Source organism: Daucus carota, chromosome 8 (assembly GCF_001625215.2).
Source record: "Daucus carota subsp. sativus chromosome 8, DH1 v3.0, whole genome shotgun sequence".
In the NCBI taxonomy this organism is placed as follows: Eukaryota; Viridiplantae; Streptophyta; class Magnoliopsida; order Apiales; family Apiaceae; genus Daucus; species Daucus carota.
In genome coordinates this window covers 1255781-1277970 of record NC_030388.2, presented here as the reverse complement: position 1 = coordinate 1277970, position 22190 = coordinate 1255781, and the positions used below count along the sequence as shown (strand labels likewise).

Here is a 22190-nt window from a genome sequence, read left to right as displayed (position 1 = left end):
AGGCCAACAGATGAAATAAAATTGTAATTCCTGAACCATATGCGTGCAAAGAAGAATTTATTGCAAGCGCAAACGAAGTGCCCACCTCAGTGACCGATAATGACTTGGTATCCACAAGGAAACGTGCAATCATGTGGCCTGTGCAATTATACCCATGCATACAATGGACAATTAACACCGTTAGTTAAGATACAATTAACGCTTTCAAATGAGGCACAATTAAAATCTTCAATCAGGGGGCACAATTTACGCCCTCAATCAGGAGGCAAAATTTACGCCCTCAATCACAAGATGATACATCTTGCCTTAATGTGCACTCTGTCTGTCGCCGGCTTCTCAGAGGCCACTAATGTGTGAAGTAGTTGCTTTGCTTACTAGTGAAGTTCTGTTCGAGCAAAGTGTATCAAGCATGCCAACGTTGGTCTAACATATATATAAATATATATCAATTGACAAGATTACCATTTACCAAGCTTATTATACTTCATAACTTTGCCTACTGAAAATATAGTCAATGCAATTACAAAAAGAAGCAAACTAAATCCATTGCGCAAACAAACTAAATTAAATGTATAGTCTCCAAGCTTGCTGTGTTACGATGACATTCACCAATCACTTTGAATGCGGGAGGATTTTTTTTGACTCCGTGTTGGTCTTTTTTCTTTTTTAAATGAATAACTAGCATTAGTGCCCTTGCAAGGCACATGCCTCGTATAAAAACTCATATTATATTATTATATTATGATTTCTTCAAGACGAAACTGAATAATAAAGCTCCGATAGAAAAATGAAAAAACTTTCAACTTAAATAAAGATATGCTTAAAACTTAAAAGAGATAACTCCTAGATAATTGTAACTTAAATAAAGATATGCTTAAAAGAGATAACTCCTACATAATTGTTTCTTATAGTTGGTTCTAAACAACTAAATAGATATAGCTACTAGTACAATATTTCCACCAATCGCAAATCAAACACACCTCTCATCTAAAAAATATTTACTTCGGAAGATGAAAACACAGTACATGCTTGCAAATGAGTAGCTCCATTATCCTCCTGGTTAAAAAAGTTCTCCACTCTGGAGTTTGGGGGCAAACAAGAGATTGAGGCTTCCTTTCCTGATCGAAGTTGTATAGATCATCTATGTAGTCCAATTTGTATATATTCGGTGGTCGTGCTCTTGAAAATTTATCAACTGCCTACGTGAATGACAAGCCAACAGATGAGATATAATTATTGTTCCTGAACGATATGCGTGCAAAGAAGAATATGCCTGTCTGCCGAGGACAAACTTGTCTGCCGAGTCTGATATGACATAAACTGCATCACGTAATGAGGGCACTAAAAGTCAAATAAGCCATTTTAATACTGACAAATTCAGCAAAAAAGTCAAGTATAGCACAAGCAATCATGCTGTTTTGTCCATGAAAATATATTCCCAAATCAAAATAACTAAATATTGGAATCCAAAAAACAAAAAACTGCACCAGGATACCTTTTACTAAAATTCACAATCAAATAAATCAGAAGAGAAAAGGTTTATTGATGAATTAGTATGTCTTCACTCATCAGAAACATGTCAAAGTAAAACAGCCTAACTAGATGAACGAAGAAACAGATGGAGCCAGAATAGAAAAGTCGAGGGGCAAAATACATATAACAGCTTATATACCAAATATGTATAATATTATATACGTACTTGTCATAATCTAAAAAATATTGTGAGCTCAAAAATTAATAAATATATTTACATCTTATATTGCAATTCATTTGTATAATGTACACTAATAAATGGATATATATTTCACATGTTGACCGTAGTGAAGTATCAAACAGAAAACCCATCACCTGAAGTAACTTATATAGTTATATATCATATCATCGCACAACAATATAATATCAGCATTATTAAGACTGACTATCCAATAGAGACCTATTATTAGCAGATAACAAGGTTCCTAACAGAGTTGATCAATATATAAGAACATAATGGAAAAGTTTTTCAAAGACAGAATAGAAATGTGAGGAAATTTGTATTTGAAGAACATATTACTATTTCACAAGGCAACTGAAAAAAATAAATGGCACTCATAATTAATGAAATCCACAATTTTGAAGCATGTGATATATGTAATATGTGACAATATATACCAAAATGCAAAGCAGCAAGCACGCATACAATGACACAAGTAAGAAATGATGTAGGAATGATGAGTGTTCAGTATCAAACCTAATGACTTGGACTTAAGCTTTGATTTTGAGAGTGTCAGCGTCAATTCCAACCCCAGTCGTGCTCCTTTTCCCAAAACCGGTGTAATGTGTCTGCAAAAGAAAATTGCAGCGTATAAGAGTGTCGTCAACATGAAATAAACTAAAATCTAGTTTGCACCAACTAACCAGAACACTTAGATTTGTTTAGATCCTTATTCACAACTGCAATTGTAAATTGTTCTTCAATTGTTTCACTGGCCTCCTGCCTACATTTGGGTAACTGCTAGTTTTCTTTGTAATATGATGGGCACAAGACTTTACATTTCAATCCTAGAACCTCTTTGTATATCTTTTTATTTGAAACTCAACTTCTAAATACTCAAGTTATGTGAAATTTAAACAAGAAAAAGAATACAAGTTCAATGTAATGTATCATATTTCTCCTTTTGTACAACCTAACAACTCTAAGCCACTCAAGAAACAAAAATATGAAAATTCTGCAATAGAAAAACAGAAAGCAACACACTTGATAAGTCTTGTAAGATAATTTAGAAGGTTTGCAAGGATATAATATGCAGTTATTTACAGGATAGGTGTGTGTCTGGGGTTTCAATCATTGTTTTCAAGGAATATAAAATGTTTTTTCATTGTACTCGCTGGATATTCTCTCACCTGTTTACCACTCCAAGCGCTCAGGCAGACTTTTTCAGTCACATAAGTTCAAATCCTTTTGAGCTTGCCTTTGCCATAGTTGACCAGCTGTGAAAGAAAACATCCATCATCAACAAACATGAATAATCAGTCTCACGAAAATAATCAAAACAATCATAGTCTATCATCCAGCCATCTAACACAAGTCACCAAAAGTTGAAGGCCATGGCATACTTCATATAATTGGCCTTTTTATTTAAAACTTGCCTAATTTTCCTTGGGTCTCGGCATCTGCCTGTATCTGATATAAGTTTATCGTGTTACATATCATTATATACAAATTATGATTAAAGAATCGCTCTACAAAATTGGAATATTACTAATTTACTGACCTCTAGCTCGAAAAACTACCAGCAGCTTTCAACAAAACCAAATTTTTGATATTGTAAAAAAAGATAAAAGCTCTTGCTCATTTGTAAGTATTATTAAAATGCTGCAAATTTAATTCCACCTCGTGTCTTTTTCCTAATTATACAGATTTAGAGATCTCTCTTTAAATTAATACCTTTGTTTTATAATCATATCTAATCTTTATGCTCTGATTTGTATTGTTTAGTATAATTTATTACTATTTGATCCCTTGAATTACAGATACATCGTGTATAGTGGAAATAGTGGAAATTTGACTTGCGTGATTTCCAATTGTCATCTATTCGTCATTGGGATGCTTTCCTTCAGGTTTATTGTACTGATTTTGATATAGTGTAAACTTGACTTGCATGAAACTTTTGCGACATCCTTATATGATAATGCTTACACAGTGTTATTTAGTTTAAATAAGTTTGAGGACATAGTCAAATCACAAAAATGAAGTAACCTTATAAAAATTAGCAGGAGCTCAATGCTGCTTACAGATGTCTAAGAACATAGTATATAATTATAGGATAATTAGATGCCAGGTCATGTCTTGTAGGAGTTTGCTGTTTGGGTAGGGGTTGGGATTGACCAGGGAAGGTGATGGAAACTATAAAAGGCTCTTTCGCTCGGAGTTTATTGCCTGAAATTATTCTTTTCTAATAATTTAAAGCTAGTCTGCTAACGATTAATCTCTGTAGGTGCCCTGAAGTTAATATCATGGTTGCTGGATATATATTTTCCAAGACTACACAAGCATCGTTTCACAATTACAAGCAGCTGCCCATTCTACTTAATTTTGATTACAAGTTCAAATCAGTGAGGGTATGCAGCTTACCTGATTTTGACCATACAGAATGTTCTTTTGAAGTATATCCATTCTGGAAAGTAGGGATTTTTCAGTCAAATAAACTGTAAAAAAGAAAAGGTCGTTAGCAAATATGGTGAAGGTGCATAGATTTAACATATAAACATGTTTATGAATGACAGTACACAACTACATGGACAACGGAAGGAATTATTTTGGAATGGGATTAAAGTACAGAAGACACCTTATTTGCAAAGTTCCCTACAAAATCATGTCTAGTTTGAGTTTTATTGTTACTTTTTGTTAAGATGTCAAACTTACCATACTTGTTTATTAGTATACTACGATGTGTCCCCGTACCCGTGTCCAAAAATAGGACAGTGTCCCCGTGTCCCCAATTTTCAAAGTTCCCAAGTCCAACACTCGGATATGTGTCATGTCCGATATACTCCGTACCCAAGTCCGAGTAACATAGGCCAGAAAGGCATTGGGCCGGTATGAAGAAACTTCTATTTTTCTAGTGCTAAAGAAATATAAATGTAACAGCCAGTGAGTATAGTCCAGCCTGCTGTTGAGCTTTGGTGCCTCAAATGTAAAATTTACTCTAAATACCCTTATAGAGCATCTTAAGTGCCAAGCATTTCCACAAGTCCTTGAAAAAAAATATTTAAGCTTTAACCGTGACTTTAGCTAATCATTTGCGACAGATGCACAAAGTAGCTTCACGATGGGATGACAGATGGTAGATTATGGCAATATGGCATCATTACACAAGAAAATATTCATAGTATGGGCCGTGTGCTACCAATAGGCCAATCACAAGGATAAGGCAAGATTTTGGCACAAACTACAGTAACTGAAACACAATGCTGAATACAATTAGATTGCATTCACTTGCCCCAGTCGGAGATGTGTCCATGAATTAAGGGTGTAGGCTATTGTTGTCCAGGAGTTGTTAAGACTTGTTAGGATGAAACTACATGTGGATGACATGGCGTGGAAAACAGTAGATTTGAAGGGGGCACTGGCAAAAGGGTTTCAGCAGGGAGTATATAGTAGAATGATCCCAGCCTCCAATTGTGGCACGCATAAATAAATTTCCATGTAAACTATTGCTGGTTGAAAAGTAGGGCTTGTGTCAAGAGAATGGGAAATGTTGCAAAAACTTCTGAAAGGGTCATATTTCAGAGTACTAAATATCCTTCCTCAAGATAAGTATCATTTTGCGATCACAATAATACCAAACGAGAAAGAGATCAGTAGAAACTAAATATGAGTTCACATTTATTATATAATCAGAGTACCAGTCCAGATGAAGTTAGATATGATTTTGTGATACGTTTTAACAAAGACAGCATGGTGCAACATAACGTGCACTAATAAATGGATATGTATGTCAACTGTTGACCCTAGTGAAGTATCAAACGGAAAACCTATCACGTGAAGTAACTTATATAGTTATATATCATATCATTGCACAACAATATAATATCAGCATTAATAAGGCTGACTAGACAATAGAGACTTATTACAATTATAACAAGGTTCCTAGAGTAGTTCAAAAAGTAAGAACACAATGGAAAAGTTTGCAAAGACAGAACAAAAATGTGAGGAATATTTGTATTTAAAAAACATATTACTATTTCACAAGGAAACTAAAAATATAAATGATACTTATAATAAAGAATTCTACAATTTTGAAGCATGTGATATATGTAATATTTGACAATATATACAACAATGCAAACAAGCAAGCAAGCATACAAGTAAGAAATGATGAGTGTTCAGTATCAAACCTAATGACTTGCACTTGGAAATTGATTATGAGAGTGCCAGCATCAATTCCAACCCCAATCATGCTCCTTTTTCCAAAAACGGTGTAATGTATCTGCAAAAGAAAATTGCAGCGTATAAGAGTGTCGTCAACATGAAATAAATTAAAATTAACGCCTAAATACTCTTATCATAGGATGCCAAAAAATTATATAAAAAGGAAAACACATTTTTAAAGATATCATTAGTTTGATATTTACAAATATATATATATATATATATATATATATATATATGACAGTTTATATGTTTTGGATATAAATATATATATATATATATATATATATATATGACAGTTTATATGTTTTGGATATAACTCTGTACTTTATAGCCACTACATACCACTGTCATGATTGTTACCACCTGCAAATTTATGAAAAACACTGGCAAAATCAAAAAGATTATGTACCTGGGCACTCTCATCCTTTCACAGACCTATGGAGAGTACTTATCACGCAAGGCAAGGAGAGAAGGATCCGGTTCTTGCACTTCAAATAAGTCCAGTAATGCAGATGCTGTAGATGCATCTGCTGCAAAGCAGCGACCAAGCATTTCATCTAGGAATACACCTGCTTCATAGTACTTCTTATTGTGTAAACAACCACGGATAAGCATGTTGTATGTGACATCATTAGGCAAGCAATCATTGGCTTCCATTTCCCTCAATAGTTCATTCGCTTCATCCAATAACCCTCCATGAAAATATGCTTGGATCATCATTGTGTATGTCTTGACATCAGGTCGCAAACCTTTCGCAGGAAGGTTGTTAAAAAGAGTTCTTGCTGCTTCAAGTTGTCCGTTTTTGCATAATCCATTGATCAGAATGGTGTAAATACGTATATCGGGAACTAACCCATTGCATTCCATCATTTGAAAAAAGGACAGTGCTTCCCGAACATAACAGTTCCTGCAAAGACCATGCAATATAATAGCGCAAGTCACTTTATCCAACTGAAGACCTTCTTTCAGCATCATCTTTTCCTTAAAAAATTTACGTGCTTCAACATGTCTTCCAGCATGAAAAAAACCTTGCAATATAGTATTGTAAGTCTCAATAGTTGGGGTTAAACCTTCAGAGGGCATTTGTTGAAAAAGATCTATTGCTCTGTCCACTTTCATCTTCTTACAATATCCGTTGATCAGGATATTATAGCTATGAGTATTAGGCAATATTCCCTTTCTCGTCATGCTTTCGAACACAGCCAATGCTTCATCAACCTCTCCCCGCAAGCAGTATCCATCCATGAGTGAGCTGTAAGTGACTACATCAGGATGATGGCCTCTTTGATTCATCAACTCTATCACATCCTCTGCATCTTCAATCATTCCTTCTTTGCAATACGCATCAATCAATATATTGTAAGTAAAAACATCTTGAGACATGTTCCTAACATCCATCTCCTTGAGCAATTGTTTGACATCATGCCATCGATTAAAGTCACACAGACCTTGAATTAATGAGTTGTAGGTTATAACATTTGGGGATATGCCTTTCATTGTCATTTGATGGAGAAGACCCAATGCTTGATCGACTAACCTATATTTACATAAACAGTTTATGAGTGTGGTGTAAGTTACAGTATTAGGCTTGCAACCTTGCTTCACCATATTCTTGAACAACTTAACAGCCACAGAAGGATTCCCTCTCTTGCAGATGCCGTGAATAATTGTGTTATAGGTAACAACATTGGGTTGAATAAGTTCAAATCTGATGAGGTTCTGAAACAAAAGCTGAGCCTCTTGAAGCATATCTTGCGAAATAAGGCCCCTGATGAGAGTGGTATAAGTAACCACACTTGGCACAAATCCGTGCTTGATGATTCCAGCCAGTAATGAAAAGGCAAAATCGACACGATTCAAATGACAAAAACAGTTGATGATAGTATTTATGGTAACTATATTAACAGGGATGCTATTTACACGCATATCCCTAAAGAGAGACACAGCTACAGAGTACTCTTTCATTTTAACAAGGGCAGCTAATAGTTGAGCGAAGTTGATAACAGGTAGCAGAGGTTTGATCAGGAGCATTTGATCAAACACTTGAAGAGCATCATCAAGTTTATCAAAACCGAGCTTAGATTTCTCAAGGAGTAAACGTTGAAGTCGAGCATGAGTTGAATTGGAGGAATAAGGGAAATAATTAGGGTTAGGTTTGGTGGAGAAGCGAGAGAGTGAATGAAAATGAAAGCAGCAGGTGAAATTACCTGATGAACGTTCCAGCAGTAACTGAGATTTCAATGGACCCAAAGCACTCATCAATCTCTTCTTCATCATCATCTTTCGATTTCTCTCCTTCACTGTGTGCTTTTATTTACCAACAAAATACCAATCTACACTGTACTGCAATAACCTAACACGAGTATAATTTCTACCTGCAACATCTATTTATCTATTTAAATTATTTAAATTATAAATCCTACTACATATTTGGGTATGAATTGTCCAGTTTGTCCCTCACCTTTTGTTGTATCTACTGTATTTTGCCACTCCATACACTTGCTTTATACGGTATAACAACGTGGCATCTCTTTCAGCCACACAACACAGCTGATGTACACAGCTCATACACAAATCTTCTCATGTACACAACTCAATACACAATTAGGGTTCAAAATTAAAATGAAAGCCGAGTAACCTCTCCCGCGTGAGCTCTGGAGATTTCCGCCGTGTTCTTCATCTTCTTCTCCGAGCCTTGCTTTCATTATGGAAGAGGTATCTCTCACCCCATCTCACTGTATCCCCTCTATGTGTACTGTTTCTTCATACATAGCCCCCCTCCTGATTCTACTTCATCTCCCAGAATTTGAATTTGAAATTTGTTGTAAAAACAACATATGTTTCCCCCCTGCGAATTAGCTGTTAATTGCACCTACCACATTTGATTTCACATCTCATTACAGCTTCTTCCTCCGTATGCTTTCTTTGAAATTATAAGATGTAAGATAGTTTCTTTTTGATTATCTTCTATTTAATCCGGTCATATCTTTAATCAGAAGTTGTTGTGGATATGATTGTTTTGTGATTCTATAGACATAATTACTTTGTATAATCATGTTTTATTGGTTTGCTTTGCAACTGTTTGATAGAAGTCCTAACTTAATTTTTAAGTTTTTTTTTTTTTTACAGTTTTGCTGTTTTGCGAGTTCAGATTACATCATATATATGCAAGAGGCTTGAAAAGGTAATTTTTGCACTCAAATTTTTGTTTCTATATTGATTTAATTCATTCCACTCTCCATGAGTTTAATACACGATTTTTATGTATTATATATGATTTTTCATTTGTTTTTTTAAACATGTCTGCTTATTGGTTTGACTTGCATTATTTAATATTTTTATGAAAATCTATTTGAGGCGTTAGATAATTAAGAAAAGTTTAAGAGATAAAACGATAACTTTTATTGTGGGTAATACTTTTTGGAGTGGTGCATTGTAATTTGACTGTTTACATTATATGTGTGCAAGAGGCTGGAAAAGGATATGTTTTAATGTAAATTTCTATTTTTGGTGAAGAGCAAAATCTATCTTCTTAATGTTCAATTATTTTATAGTATCACATTAATTGTAATGTATGAAAATGATCATGAGCTCTGCAGTGTCTTTTACAATAAATTTATCAAATTTATGTGATGATTTGACACATGTCTTCCTTCTTTTTTTGCAGGTTGGAGACATCTTTGAAGAAATTATTTTAAAAGAGAAAAGTTTTAAACGGTACTAATCATGATTATGTTTTGTTTATAAGTTTTTGCTTGAATAAACTTTGGGAAAGATAATTTTTTGGTAGAATATAGTTACTTTTTACATGTTTTATCATATCACAAATGTGTTTCTATTTATGGTTCTGATTTTCTGATTGTGTATCGTTCACTGATTTTATGTAGTTTGAATGATTTTATATAGTTTGAAAGCAATTGTAATTTTAATTGAATGGATAGTGACTTTTTTAAGTTGCGGAAACTGCTTTTAGTTAAACAGCATACTCACTTCTGCTACTGTTAATTAAATTAAATATGTGTTTTCTCTTTGTTTGTTACATGAAATCATATTTGTTTGTTACATGAAATCATATTTGGTGCTCGAATTAGAGGTGTTTGTAGTACATAATTTCTTTTGAAGCTAATTTTTTCATATAAATTAAAAGGTGAAGAAAGCGCTCGGGGAACAACTCGTTCAGATAAAACAATTGTAACAAAACAACCTCACCACATTTCAACCCCACTTCCTAGTAACCTCCCTTGTCTCCATTTTACTTTGTTCATTACATTTACATATTATATATAAATATTTATATAAATTATGTGTAATATACATATATATAAATATAAATAATATTTATTTTAATAATCGGTTCGGTTCGGGTTTTTGCGGTTCGGTTTTGGCCTAAAATCGGAACCGCAACCGTTATAATCCGTTCGGTTTTTAAATTTTCGATTTCGGATCGGTTCGGTTTTTATCGGTTTCACCAATTTCGGTTACGGTTTCGGTTTCAATTCGGTTTCTTGCTCACCCCTACTCTCTTATATCATTACGTACAGTTTAAATTACAAAACACTTGTTCATTTGCTTTTGGTTTAATATGGTGTCGATAGCAATTGCTGTTTTTCCAGTTTGCTGGTCCGCGATTATAAGTGTTCGTATGTTTCTTTTTAGTTGTCAATATCTCTTTTTTTTGTCACGTCTCATTTTTTGCCGGTCAAATTGACGAACAAAGAAAGAGTGGCTTATAATTTTTGGTCAAAAATTAATCAATTTGACCGATGAAAATAGAAATGTGACAACTGAAAATGGACGGAAGGCATACTAAAAGATAAGAACTCCATAATTTCTTGTTAAATATAATTTTTAATTAGTTAAATTATCAAGAGTGAATATAATAAGTCGATTAATATAATTTAATAAATTTCCAATTCATTAATACTCTAACATTAGTAAAATTGGTTTAATCATGTCCCTTTATAACTACAAGTCTGTAACAAGTAGAGTTCTCTTACTCTTATATCACTAAACAGATTCATATCGTTTAATTTTTCAATTTTTTTTTAACGTAGGAACCCACAGCCGCTACCCTTTGGATGCACATTAGGTAAACCCACGAGCTCACGTAATAGCCTGCAAACCACGTGAACCAAGGTAAACCGCACTTAAGCTGGCCAGGAATCTTGTAGACTGTAGTACATCACAGGTGTTTATAATTTAAACATAAATTATAAACACATGTGATGTACTGCAAGATAAAAAAATCCATTATTATTCTTTTAAATATAATTTATAATTAGGTAAATTTTCAAGCGTGAGCATAATCAGTTGGTTAATATAATTTAATAAAATTTCAAATTCATTAAATTTAAATTATAAATAATAAATTTAAAATTATATAATCGCTCGTGCTTTGCACAGTTTTAAGGCTAGTATTTTAAAAAGAAGATATCGGTTTTTTTAAACGAAAAGTGACGAATTTATTAAAATTTTGAAATCTAACCGATACAAATTCTTGAACTGTCAATTACAACCTGATTATGAAACAAAAAAACGAACTAAACATATAACCGTTTTGTTATTTAACACGCAGATTTTTTATTCTTTAATGTAAAAAGTATTACAATCAAATCTCGAGCAATCAAACGTACATCACTTATGAACATAGTGGTATTGCAATAGACCTCCACATATAAACATGTGCACAATGTTTAGACCCATGAGTTACATCAACTGATATTAGATCAACGACCGATCCCAAAATTTAGAGGAAAAAATATTGTTGTGAAAGGTGAGCTTTTGCAATATTCACCGATAGAATACTTACATTGCCAGAAAAATTATTTATTTTAATTTTTTAAACTCTAATAATTTAATTTAAGACATAATTTTATAAAATTGTGAGTCAAATTCTATGGAGTTCACAAAAATAGTGGAGTATTGGAGTACCGGTTATAATTTTTAGTTTAGTCATAAATAATATCTTTGATTATTTAATTTCATATATAATTTATCATTTATAATTAGTTTAACAAGTATTATGATTATTATTCTGATATTATGATCAGGAATTATATTATGATTATTGTTCTGATACTATAATTTCGACATTAAAAAGATGGGAAAATAGATCTTTTTGCCACCCAACTTATTATTTATTTAGAAACCTACTACTGAACTATAATTTTTTCCTTTTTTTCCACTAATGTTAGGTTCAGATTTTTTTTATCACTAACGTTAGGTTCGAATTTGATTATTAAAACTATATTATTCTTTTTAGCATTATTAAAATATAGTGTTAATCTGTAATATTATGGTGATCTGATATGTGTCTATATCTTTATATTGCAGACTATCACTATGTTTTAATAATACTAAAATTAATAATATAGTGTTAATAATGAAATCTGAACCTAACGTTAGTGACAAAAAAAATCCGAACCTAACGTTAGTGGCAAAAAAGAAAAATATTATAGTTCAGTGTTAGGTTTCTAAATAAATAATAAGTTGGATGGTAAAAAAATCTATTTTCTCTAAAAAGATCATATTCAATTACAAAATTTAAGATATTTTCAAAAAAAAAAATACAAAATTTAAGATGTTAAAAAAGAATTTAATTTAGATCTTATTATTTCTTCGGAAAAAAAGCATCGTAGAAATTGTTGGTGATTTATGCTTTCTTTTTCCTTATAATTACTTCTCTTTTATGGTTTCTCAAATTTTAGTTACTCTATCCTAAAGTTGCTCCGGAACTCTTGCAAGGTTCTCGAACATCCATTAGTAGCAAGAGTTGGATTTATTTCTAGACCTGCAAAGTTTATGGTAAGAGATGATTTTATTGCGACACCATTATATAATCAGTGATCTTTCAAAGTTCCAATTAATGATGTTCAGCAAAAGATAGTGCAAATTGGCCCGTAGGAGTGAGTTAATTGCAACTTCTGTAAACATATCAGCTTATGACAGTGTTTTGAAGTGTAAAAATATGAGAAATTAAACTTCATGGATTGAAGTGAAATTTTAATATGTTTATGATTTCAAAAACAGGAGTGGTGAATGTTTATGATTTTGAGTTTACTGACGTATAAAAATCTGCAAACATGATTATTATTATGTTATGAAATTCGCTATATACAGATTGCATCCCATTGTCCTAGTACAAGACAAGGCTAAAAAACCATGTCGAAAATAGTAAGCAGCAACTAGAGACAGCGACTCAATGTCCACGATCAAATGATCATCTTGTTCTTCATATCTAGTAGCTACAAGAAGAAAGTTTCAGTTACATGTAACATAAATGTAATTCAGAATGAATGAGAAGACGATTTACAGGTACGCAAGCATCTATGAATTTACCTTCAGACGGATAAAACCAACTTCTCAAGCACAGCAGGGCTTCTATATCTTGCATATTCCATGAAAATACAGATTTAGAAATTGCTTTTCTATTCCATGAGTATCTTAAGAAGATTTAGAAATTTATCTTATGGTGAATCCTTCCGCCTTTGTTTTAAGACAGAACAAAGAATGTCAGGTTCCTCCTTCAAGATTCTTTTTGCAATCTATTGGTAATTACTATCAAATAGGATGAGAATGAGCAGTACTATCATGCTTGGCATTACTTTTGTGATTGTATCGATGATCATGACAAGAATTGCATCAGACTCTCAGGCGGAAGAGCTCCTAGAGCGGTGCAGTAGATTTGAAGTAACAACAGACCTGTCGACTTTCTTGAGTAGTGTTAACAAGACCCTTGGAGAGATGTGAAAACAGCTGTTTAATGCACACGTTGCGACAGCATATGAAACAGATGTGTTCGGGATGGCTCAGTGCAGGAACTATCTCTCAACTGTGGATTGTTTGGCTTGCTTTGATGCTGGAGTCACTCAAATTAGACGTAAGTGTGATGCTACAATGGATGGAGCGCACTTTATATACCAAGGATGCTTCCTCAGGTCTTTCATCTGCCATTTTTTTTCTATAAGTTTGATCACAAGTTGAATTCTGATCATCAGCATTCTTCGTTTATTACTGTATTGAATTAACTTTTCTTTAATCAAAAGTAAAAGTCATATCCAGGAATCTGAAGCCATAATCTCTGATGCAATCCAGGAATCCTGTTTTGCACTTAATATACTTATGGCTTGTTTATTTGAATAGGTACGGAATTTACAACTTCTACAAAGAGATAACATTTGAAAGCCCTGTATTGGTTTGTAGCTACAATCATAGTGTAGCCGAGCCAACTGCTTTCAATTCAATAGCGCAAGAATTATTAACAGAGATTGCTGCTGCCACACCAAAGATTAAAAATTACTTTGCAGCAGCAAAAAGGCAAGCGTTCAGTAGCAGTACAGCACCAACAGTGTATGCTGCTGCCCAATGTCTGGAGACTATAAGCCCGAGTGACTGCAGAAATTGCTTGGCAAGGGTATATACAGACTTGCAAACATGTCTTCCGCAACCAGGGGGAAGTTCTGTAGAACCAGGTTGTTTTCTCAGATATTCTGACAGATCTTTCTTCGCTGATAGCAACATAACCAATATCACACCATACACAGGAGGAGGTAATACATGATCATCTACCCTGAGCTCTTCTCATATATACTTGAGGGTTATTTATATTCACCTACTCTCGACTTTTCCAGGTGTATTTTTTATTTTCCGACTTATGACTGTTACCCCATTGTTTCTTTGCAAAACTGAGACTAGTTTGACCACATCCGCATTTGATTCAAATTATGATATTTCAGGAAGTTCAAGCTCAAGAAAAACCATCATTGGAATTGTTGGTGGTTTATGCTTTCTTTTCCTTATAATCGCTTCAGTTTTATGGTATCGTTTCCAGAAGGCGAAGGTAGCTGAAAGAGGTGATAAAGCATGATTAAGTGAACTTTCAAATCTATTTTTCACTCACCATTTTTTTAATGGATTGTTTTCTGTGTACTAGGTGATTTATTACAAGTAACCAAGCTGCAGGGTACAATTATCTACAGTTATAAAGATTTAAAATCAGCAACAAAGAGTTTTAGCAATGATTGCAAAATAGGAGAAGGAGGTTTTGCAGATGTATACAAGGTAATCTTTGATCTCTCACTTACAGTCGTCGAATATTGATGGAAGCTTATAGATGCTATGTGATTATTTCACTGTACAGGGAATAATAAACAATGGAGATGTAGTAGCAGTAAAGAAACATGTTCTGACTTCAAAGAAAGCAAAAGAAGATTTTGAGGGTGAAGTTAGTCTCATAAGTAATATTCATCACCGGAATGTCATCCGATTACTGGGATGCAGTCACAAAGGATCAGAGCTACTCCTTGTCTACGAATACATGGAGAATGGAAGCCTTGATAAATTCTTATATGGTAACTTGACCTTAGCATATAACGAGCCACTTCTTGTGAACACCTTAAAGGCAGTGCTCATATCTGTCCCTATTTGGCAGGTGAAAAGCAGGGGACTCTTACCTGGAAACAACGTGTTGAGATTATTCTTGGCATAGCTAGGGGCCTTGCTTATCTTCACGAAGAATTTCATTTGTGTATCATACATAGAGATATCAAATCTAGCAACATTCTACTCGACGAGGGCTTTCAACCAAAAATTGCAGATTTTGGGTTGGCAAGACTCACACGTGAGGATCAAAGTCATCTTAGTACTAGATATGCTGGCACATTGTAAGTTAACCAACAATCTGTCAAGACTCTCTAAAATATACTCGTCATTCAATTAATATATTCGCGATATCAGGGGTTACACAGCACCAGAATATGCAATTCATGGACACTTGACGGAGAAAATTGATACCTACAGCTTCGGAATTGTTGTACTTAAAATCATAAGTGGCCTTCACTGCACTGACATGAAGATTGATCCTGTCAACGGTTCACTACTTGAACATGTAAGCAAAGTCTGTTTACGACTTAAAGTGAGACTCAAATCTTTATTTGGTTATCTTCTGAGTGTGGTTTCCATGTCATAATGTGACAGGCCTGGAAGTTGTACGAAGATGACAAGCATCTTGATTTGGTGGATGAGAAACTTGATCCAAATGAGTATAGTAGAGAACATGTTAAAAAGATGGTACATCTTGCCTTAATGTGCACTCAGTCGCCGGCTTCTCAGAGGCCACCAATGTCTGAAGTAGTTGCTTTGCTTAATAGTGAAGTTCTGTTCGAGCAAAGTCCATTAAGCATGCCAACATTGGTCTAACATATCAATAGATTGACAAGATTACCATTTACCAAGCTTATTATACTTCATAACTTTGGGTATGTTGATTTTCAAGATTTTCTGTAACTTAGTACTGGGGTAAAGTATAATGTGCAAGCATCTTCGGCTGCTGATATTTTGATGCTACATAATTTTCAAGATTTTGTTTGATTGGTTAATTCATTCGAGGGATTGTTCGTAATTTTGATGTTTTCTGTTTTAGTTGTCGTTTACGAGCTGATCACAGGGAGGCATGGGTGTTACAAGTTTAATGTTTGTATGGAGAAATAAGAACTATTACAGTATCTGTTACCACTTCCACAAAAAACTCAGCTCAGTGTATGAATTGCTATCCTTTCATATTCTATCACGTGTTCTTATTTATTTTCAGGACAGCAAAAACAATTGTAGATGCTGTCATGGGACTCAGTTTTGATGATCCACCTAGCAACCTTGCTGCTGCAGCTCTTTCTTACATCCTTACGAGTGATGTAAGTTTTCGGTACTCTGATGAAATATGCTTTCTCTAGTTTTTAGGTGCATAAATATGGTGATAGATGTTGCATGATTCTCCTACTGTTTGCTGGTAATCCAAGGTATTGTATGTTAAATACTTAATGAAGACCACATGAAAATTCTGTATGGGGATTAGATATATACCACCATATCCTCCTTCCATGGTTGTAGAAACGGGGAATCAGGACTTGACCGAGATTTATCGGAGATTTTTTGAATAAATCGAGGATTTTTAGTCATATTAGAGTGTAATCGGAGAATTTATTTTAAGGATTCATCGGGGATTTTAATAAATCGGGGATCTTTAGAACACTGTGGCTGCATTGCATAATAACCATGGATAAATTTTTTCTTGCAGAATATTTAAAAAGGTTTTATGGCACTGGACTTGATAATTTTCTGACATTTGTGGCCTACTGATTAGATAACATACTAGGATCATGCTTTCTGAAATGAGTTTGCATGCATACTATTACTGTAAAATCTTGTCATAACTGAAGCTCACTGGTCACTTGGGGCAAGAACTTCCTATGCAAAGCATGGAGAATTGGATCTGAGTAGGTCCATTGGCATGTAGGTGGTAGAGGGTATCTGCCGATATACTACTTCAACTCTGTCACAGCTGTTTGAATAGAAAAGACAGCAAGTCCAGAATTCTTCATCCTGAATATACTTGCATCAAAACTACCTCTTCTAAATGAGCGCTCCGTTCTGATCCAGTCCAATCATAAAGGCAAATTATATACAGAGGAAACAATCAAAAAGGCAATTAAATATATTTGTAAACACCAGTACACCACATTTGCACTCATTAAGAAGAATACTCTTTGCTTTCCTCGATTAATCACCAGAGCAACAGGAAGAGGAATAGAGGAACTCTCTGAAATAGAACTTAAACAATATTTCATAGGACAAACTCATCCAAGAGCAGTTGTTAAATTCCAAGTTTAATAGCACATGAGGTTCATGGACTTGTTATCTCATACTAATCAACAGTTACAACACATACATTAAGTAATCTAATAGATGTATAACTGATCCATAAAAAATTAATGTTCATCACTTGAAACAGAAAAAAGTAACTATGGCAAGAACCTCTTACACAAAGCAAGCAAATTTGTAATTTCAGTACATGGAAGAAAATATATTACTTAGTAGGAGAACTGCAAACTTTACAAGAATGACATAAACATAATAGTAGTAGAGCCTGTCCTCACTACATACCATCATGATTGTTACTGCCTGCAAATTTGTGAAAAATGCTAGCAAAATCGAAAAGATTATGTACCCGGGCACTCTCTTCCTTCCACACACCTATGGAGAGTACTTATCACGCAAGGCAAGGAGAGGAGGATCCGGTTCTTGCACTTCAAGTAAGTTCAGTAATGCAGATGCTGTAGATGCATCTGCTGCAAAGCAGCGACCAAGCATTTCATCTAGGAATACACCTGCTTCATAGTACTTCTTATTGTGTAAACAACCACGGATTAGCATGTTGTATGTGACATCATTAGGCAAGCAATCATTAGCTTCCATTTCCCTCAATAGTTCGTTCGCTTCATCCAATAACCCTCCATGACAATATGCTTGGATCATCATTGTGTATGTCTTGACATCAGGTCGCAAACCTTTTGCAGCAAGGTTGTTAAAAAGAGTTCTTGCTTCTTTAAGTTGTCCATTTTTGCTTAATCCATCAATCAGAATGGTGTAGATGCATATATCTGGAACTAACCCACTGCATTCCATCATTTGAAAAAAGGACAGTGCTTCACGAACATAATGGTTCTCACAAAGACCATTCACTATAATAGCGCAAGTCACTCTATCCAACTGAAGACCTTCGTTCAGCAACATCTTTTCCTTAAAAAATTTGCGCGCTTCAACATGTCTTCCAGCATGAAAAAAACCTTGCAATATAGTATTGTAAGTCTCAATAGTTGGGGTTAAACCTTCAGAGGGCATTTGTAGAAAAAGATCTATTGCTCTGTCCACTTTCATCTTTTTACAATATCCGTTGATGAGGATACTATAGCTATGAGTATCAGGCAATATTCCCTCTCTCGTCATGCTTTCGAACACTGCTAATGCTTTATCAACCTCTCCCCGCAAGCAGTATCCTTCCATGAGTGCACTATATGTTACTACATCAGGACAATGGCCTCTTTGAATCATTATCTCTATCACATCCTCTGCATCTTTAATCATTCCTTCTTTGCAATACGCATCAATCAATATATTGTAAGTAAAAACATTTCGAGAAATGTTCCTAAAATCCATCTCCTTGAGCAGTTGTTTGACATCATGCCATCGATTAAAGTCACACAGACCTTGAATTACTGAGTTGTAGGTTATAACATCTGGGGATATGCCTTTCCTTGTCATTTGATGGAGAAGACCCAATGCTTGATCGACTAACCTATATTTACATAAACAGTCAATAAGTGTGTTGTAAGTTACAGTATTAGGCTTGCAACCTTGCTTCACCATATTCTTGAACAACTTAACAGCCACAGAAGGATTCCCTCTCTTGCAGATGCCGTGAATAATAGTTGTATAGGTAACAACATCGGGTTGAATAAGTTTAAATCTGATGAGGTTCTGGAACAAAAGCTGAGCCTCTTGAAGCATATCTTGGGAAATAAGGCCCCTGATGAGAGTGGTATAAGTAACCACATCAGGGACAAAACCATGCTTGATGATTCCAGCCAGTAATGAAAAGGCAAAATCGACATGATTCAAATGGCAAAAACAGTTGATAATAGTATTTATGGTAACTATATTAACAGGGATGCTATTTACACGCATATCCCTAAAGAGAGACACAGCTACAGAGTACTCTTTCATTTTAACAAGGGCAGCTAATAGTTGAGCGAAGTGGATAACAGTAGGCAGAGGTTTCATAAGGAGCATTTCATCAAACACTCGAAGAGCATCATCGAGTTTATCGAAACCGACCTTAGATTTCTCACGGAGTAAATGTTGAAGTCCAGCATGAGTTGGATTGGAGGAATAAGGGATATAATTAGGGTTAGGGTTAGTGGAGAAGCGAGAAACTGAATGAAAATGAAAGCAGCAGGTGAAATTACCTGAAGAACGTGTAAGCAGTAACTGAGATTTCAATGGACCCAAAGCCCTCATCACTCTCAAAATCATCATCTTTCAATTTCCCTCCTTCACTGTCTGCTTTTATCTACCAACTTTGCTCTTCCTGTAATGTTGCTGTTTGCGTTTACATGGGTTAATTATCTGATTCATCACTGAAGTGTGCGTAATGTATCAAGTTGGCCACTGAACTCAAAACAGTATCAAGATGATCACTGAAAAGGCCATAAATATCAAACAAGTACCTTAAAATATGAATTCAAGCAATAAAAATATTATTTATAAAGTTCTACACATTATTTTTGAATGTCAGCAAAACCAAGTAAAAGGTTATGACTTCTAATATTTATGATAATATATTTAGATTTTATCAAATTTATTTATTATTTATTTTTAAATAACACAAAGAAAATAACTGTATAATAAAATATAAATAATAATTAAACTTGATAAAATATAAATATATTATTTTAAATACTAGAAGTCATAACATTATAGTTGGTTGTGGTAACATTTAAAAATAATGTGTAAAACTTTATAAATAATATTTTTATTATTTGAACTCATATTTCAAGGTACTTGTTTGATATTTATGGCCACTTCAGTGATCATGTTGATACCGTTTTGAGTTCAGTAACCTACTTGATACATTAAGCCCACTTCAGTGATCAACTTGATAATTAACCTCATTTACAAACAACTTGCTTTCTATCTATAACAAAATAAGGGTACACCAAACAATAGACTTTCAAACTTAACTTTTTTCTTTATATGAATTAGAATTAAATATTTTAATTTAGAATTTATAAATCAAATATAAATAAATATTTTTGAATTAATTAAGAACTAATTATATTTCAAACTTAACTTTTTTCTTTATATGAATTGTAATCGACATAATTTATTTAATATGAGTAGCTTTGATATTAAAAAAGTATGATTAATATAATATTAATAAATAAAGGGTCATTACATTGACTTGTGTTATCTTTATTGAACTTCCTACCTAATTTGTATTATTACACTTTCTTTTTTTGACGAACAAGAAAGATTTTATTAATACGAATCAACTTCTAAAGCATTCTCTACACTAATACATGAGTTGTCATGTTAACAAACCGTTTAATAAATAACCGTGATACTGTGTTCTGACCTTTTAACATTCTTATATGCAATCCTCAACAACATGGCCATAAGGAGAAATCATTTAGACTTTGCTCCTTACTGCTTGTACTACAATCATACAATCTGATTCTAGTGTGACTTCTTGTCAAGATTTAGACTTTATCCAACTTAAAGCTTCTTTAATGACAAAAGTTTCAGCCATCTCCGGAGAGCTCATATATTAAAGAAACAAGGTTCGAGTCAACAGTAACTCTTACCCATCTCGTTTCTAGCAATCATACCTATAAAGTTGCTGCATCGATCGATACTTTGATTTGCATTGCATGAAACTTGACCCAAGAACTACCTTCATCTCTTTCGTTAAGCAGAGGAAACCGAGGAATTGTTATACTAATTTGGGCGTATCCCATTGTTCAAGATATCGTTTAGCATGTGCAATAATAATAATAACATAAGTTTGAGTGATTTTGCTATTCCACACCACTTCATTACATAAGTTCGAGTGATGTTGTTATTCCACACCACTTCATTTCGAGCTTTCCATAATGACCAACAGACATGGGCGAATTCTAGCTTGGACTAGGATAGGCTCCAGCTTTTGAGGATATGAAAACTAATGTATGTTTGGTCGGTGTGAATTCTGGAGTGTTTACTTTATTTCATTCTTTCAGTGTTGAAACATAGGGGCCGTTTGGGTGAATTTAAAATAAGTGCTTATTGCTTAAAGTAATAAAGTGAAGTAGAAGTTAGAAGTAATTTAAGACTTATAAGTGATAAAAGTGTTTGGGAAATAAGTGGAAGCCGTAAGACAAAAGCTAATAATCGTAGCTTTTTTTAAGTACTTCTTGACTTCTTACACAAACGGTACAAATAAGTGCTTCTAACTTATAATTCAGAAGTCGGGCTTATAAGCCCGTGCCAAACACACACATAGTCTTCTTCTCATTCTTAATTTTGGTGTTGAGGAGGGCCTTCGTTCAGAATCCAGCTTATCAAAAAAAGTGAAGAACCCTTCTAATCACCCATCAATGTTGATATTGATGGCGTATTATTGTTTAATAATATACTATATTCTAATATTTAATATTTAATTATGTCAATTAAATCTAATTTTATAACATAAATATAAACAAATCAATGATTCTCCATATCTTAATCAATCATTTAATGTCTATTCAATTTGAATTTCAAATTTTATAGATTCACCTTAAAAAGATTTAAAAATTATTATTTCACATTTTACATTTAACATTTAACATATAATATTTATAATAAAATATCTTAGAGAATCTTGTAATATATTTTAGAGAATCTTCTATATATATTAATAAAA

General features: G+C 33.7%; 3 protein-coding genes across 15 annotated transcripts; 1 reads left to right on the top strand and 2 right to left on the bottom strand.

The window, feature by feature from the left end:
• Positions 1 to 844: 844 nt before the first annotated feature.
• On the bottom strand, positions 845 to 8296 carry LOC108197045 (putative pentatricopeptide repeat-containing protein At1g12700, mitochondrial). 2 transcript variants are annotated; one of them, XM_017364522.2, is made up of 6 exons: positions 6327 to 8296; positions 5881 to 5972; positions 4115 to 4188; positions 2884 to 2970; positions 2231 to 2322; positions 845 to 1320 (listed from the first exon to the last, which is right to left on the bottom strand). In XM_017364522.2, exon 1 carries the CDS (start codon positions 8195 to 8197, stop codon positions 6353 to 6355), a length of 1845 nt encoding a protein of 614 aa, XP_017220011.1. In that variant the 5' UTR covers positions 8198 to 8296; the 3' UTR covers positions 845 to 1320; positions 2231 to 2322; positions 2884 to 2970; positions 4115 to 4188; positions 5881 to 5972; positions 6327 to 6352. The 2 variants fall into 2 exon arrangements, with proteins under 2 accessions (XP_017220011.1, XP_063938605.1); XM_064082535.1 differs by having other exon boundaries at positions 845 to 1199.
• A 29-nt stretch (positions 8297 to 8325) lies between these two features.
• On the top strand, positions 8326 to 16316 carry LOC108199632 (cysteine-rich receptor-like protein kinase 42). 12 transcript variants are annotated; one of them, XM_017367541.2, is made up of 13 exons: positions 8326 to 8632; positions 9047 to 9101; positions 9585 to 9634; positions 10972 to 11053; positions 12662 to 12721; positions 13563 to 13854; positions 14060 to 14466; positions 14653 to 14769; positions 14850 to 14977; positions 15057 to 15267; positions 15348 to 15579; positions 15653 to 15803; positions 15893 to 16316. In XM_017367541.2, exons 6-13 carry the CDS (start codon positions 13721 to 13723, stop codon positions 16112 to 16114), a joined length of 1602 nt encoding a protein of 533 aa, XP_017223030.1. In that variant the 5' UTR covers positions 8326 to 8632; positions 9047 to 9101; positions 9585 to 9634; positions 10972 to 11053; positions 12662 to 12721; positions 13563 to 13720; the 3' UTR covers positions 16115 to 16316. The 12 variants fall into 12 exon arrangements, with proteins under 12 accessions (XP_017223030.1, XP_063938609.1, XP_017223029.1 ...); XM_064082539.1 differs by having other exon boundaries at positions 13037 to 13854; XM_017367540.2 differs by having other exon boundaries at positions 12625 to 12721.
• An 864-nt stretch (positions 16317 to 17180) lies between these two features.
• LOC108197745 (putative pentatricopeptide repeat-containing protein At1g12700, mitochondrial) lies at positions 17181 to 19860 on the bottom strand. The gene has a single exon (XM_017365441.2). The coding sequence runs from the start codon at positions 19784 to 19786 to the stop codon at positions 17945 to 17947; it is 1842 nt and encodes a 613-aa protein (XP_017220930.1). The 5' UTR covers positions 19787 to 19860; the 3' UTR covers positions 17181 to 17944.
• Between the last annotated feature and the right edge of the window lie 2330 nt (positions 19861 to 22190).

Bases quoted from the DNA above. Each gene is read 5' to 3' on its own strand.
- LOC108197045 (XM_017364522.2), bottom strand. From the start codon at position 8,197: ATGATGATGAAGAAGAGATTGATGAGTGCTTTGGGTCCATTGAAATCT.
- LOC108197745 (XM_017365441.2), bottom strand. From the start codon at position 19,786: ATGATGATTTTGAGAGTGATGAGGGCTTTGGGTCCATTGAAATCTCAG.
- LOC108199632 (XM_064082542.1), top strand. From the start codon at position 13,721: ATGGCTCAGTGCAGGAACTATCTCTCAACTGTGGATTGTTTGGCTTGC. The intron at 13,855-14,059 runs GTCTTTCATCTG...TTATTTGAATAG, and splicing joins TACCAAGGATGCTTCCTCAG to GTACGGAATTTACAACTTCT. The intron at 15,268-15,347 runs GTAACTTGACCT...CCTATTTGGCAG, and splicing joins CCTTGATAAATTCTTATATG to GTGAAAAGCAGGGGACTCTT.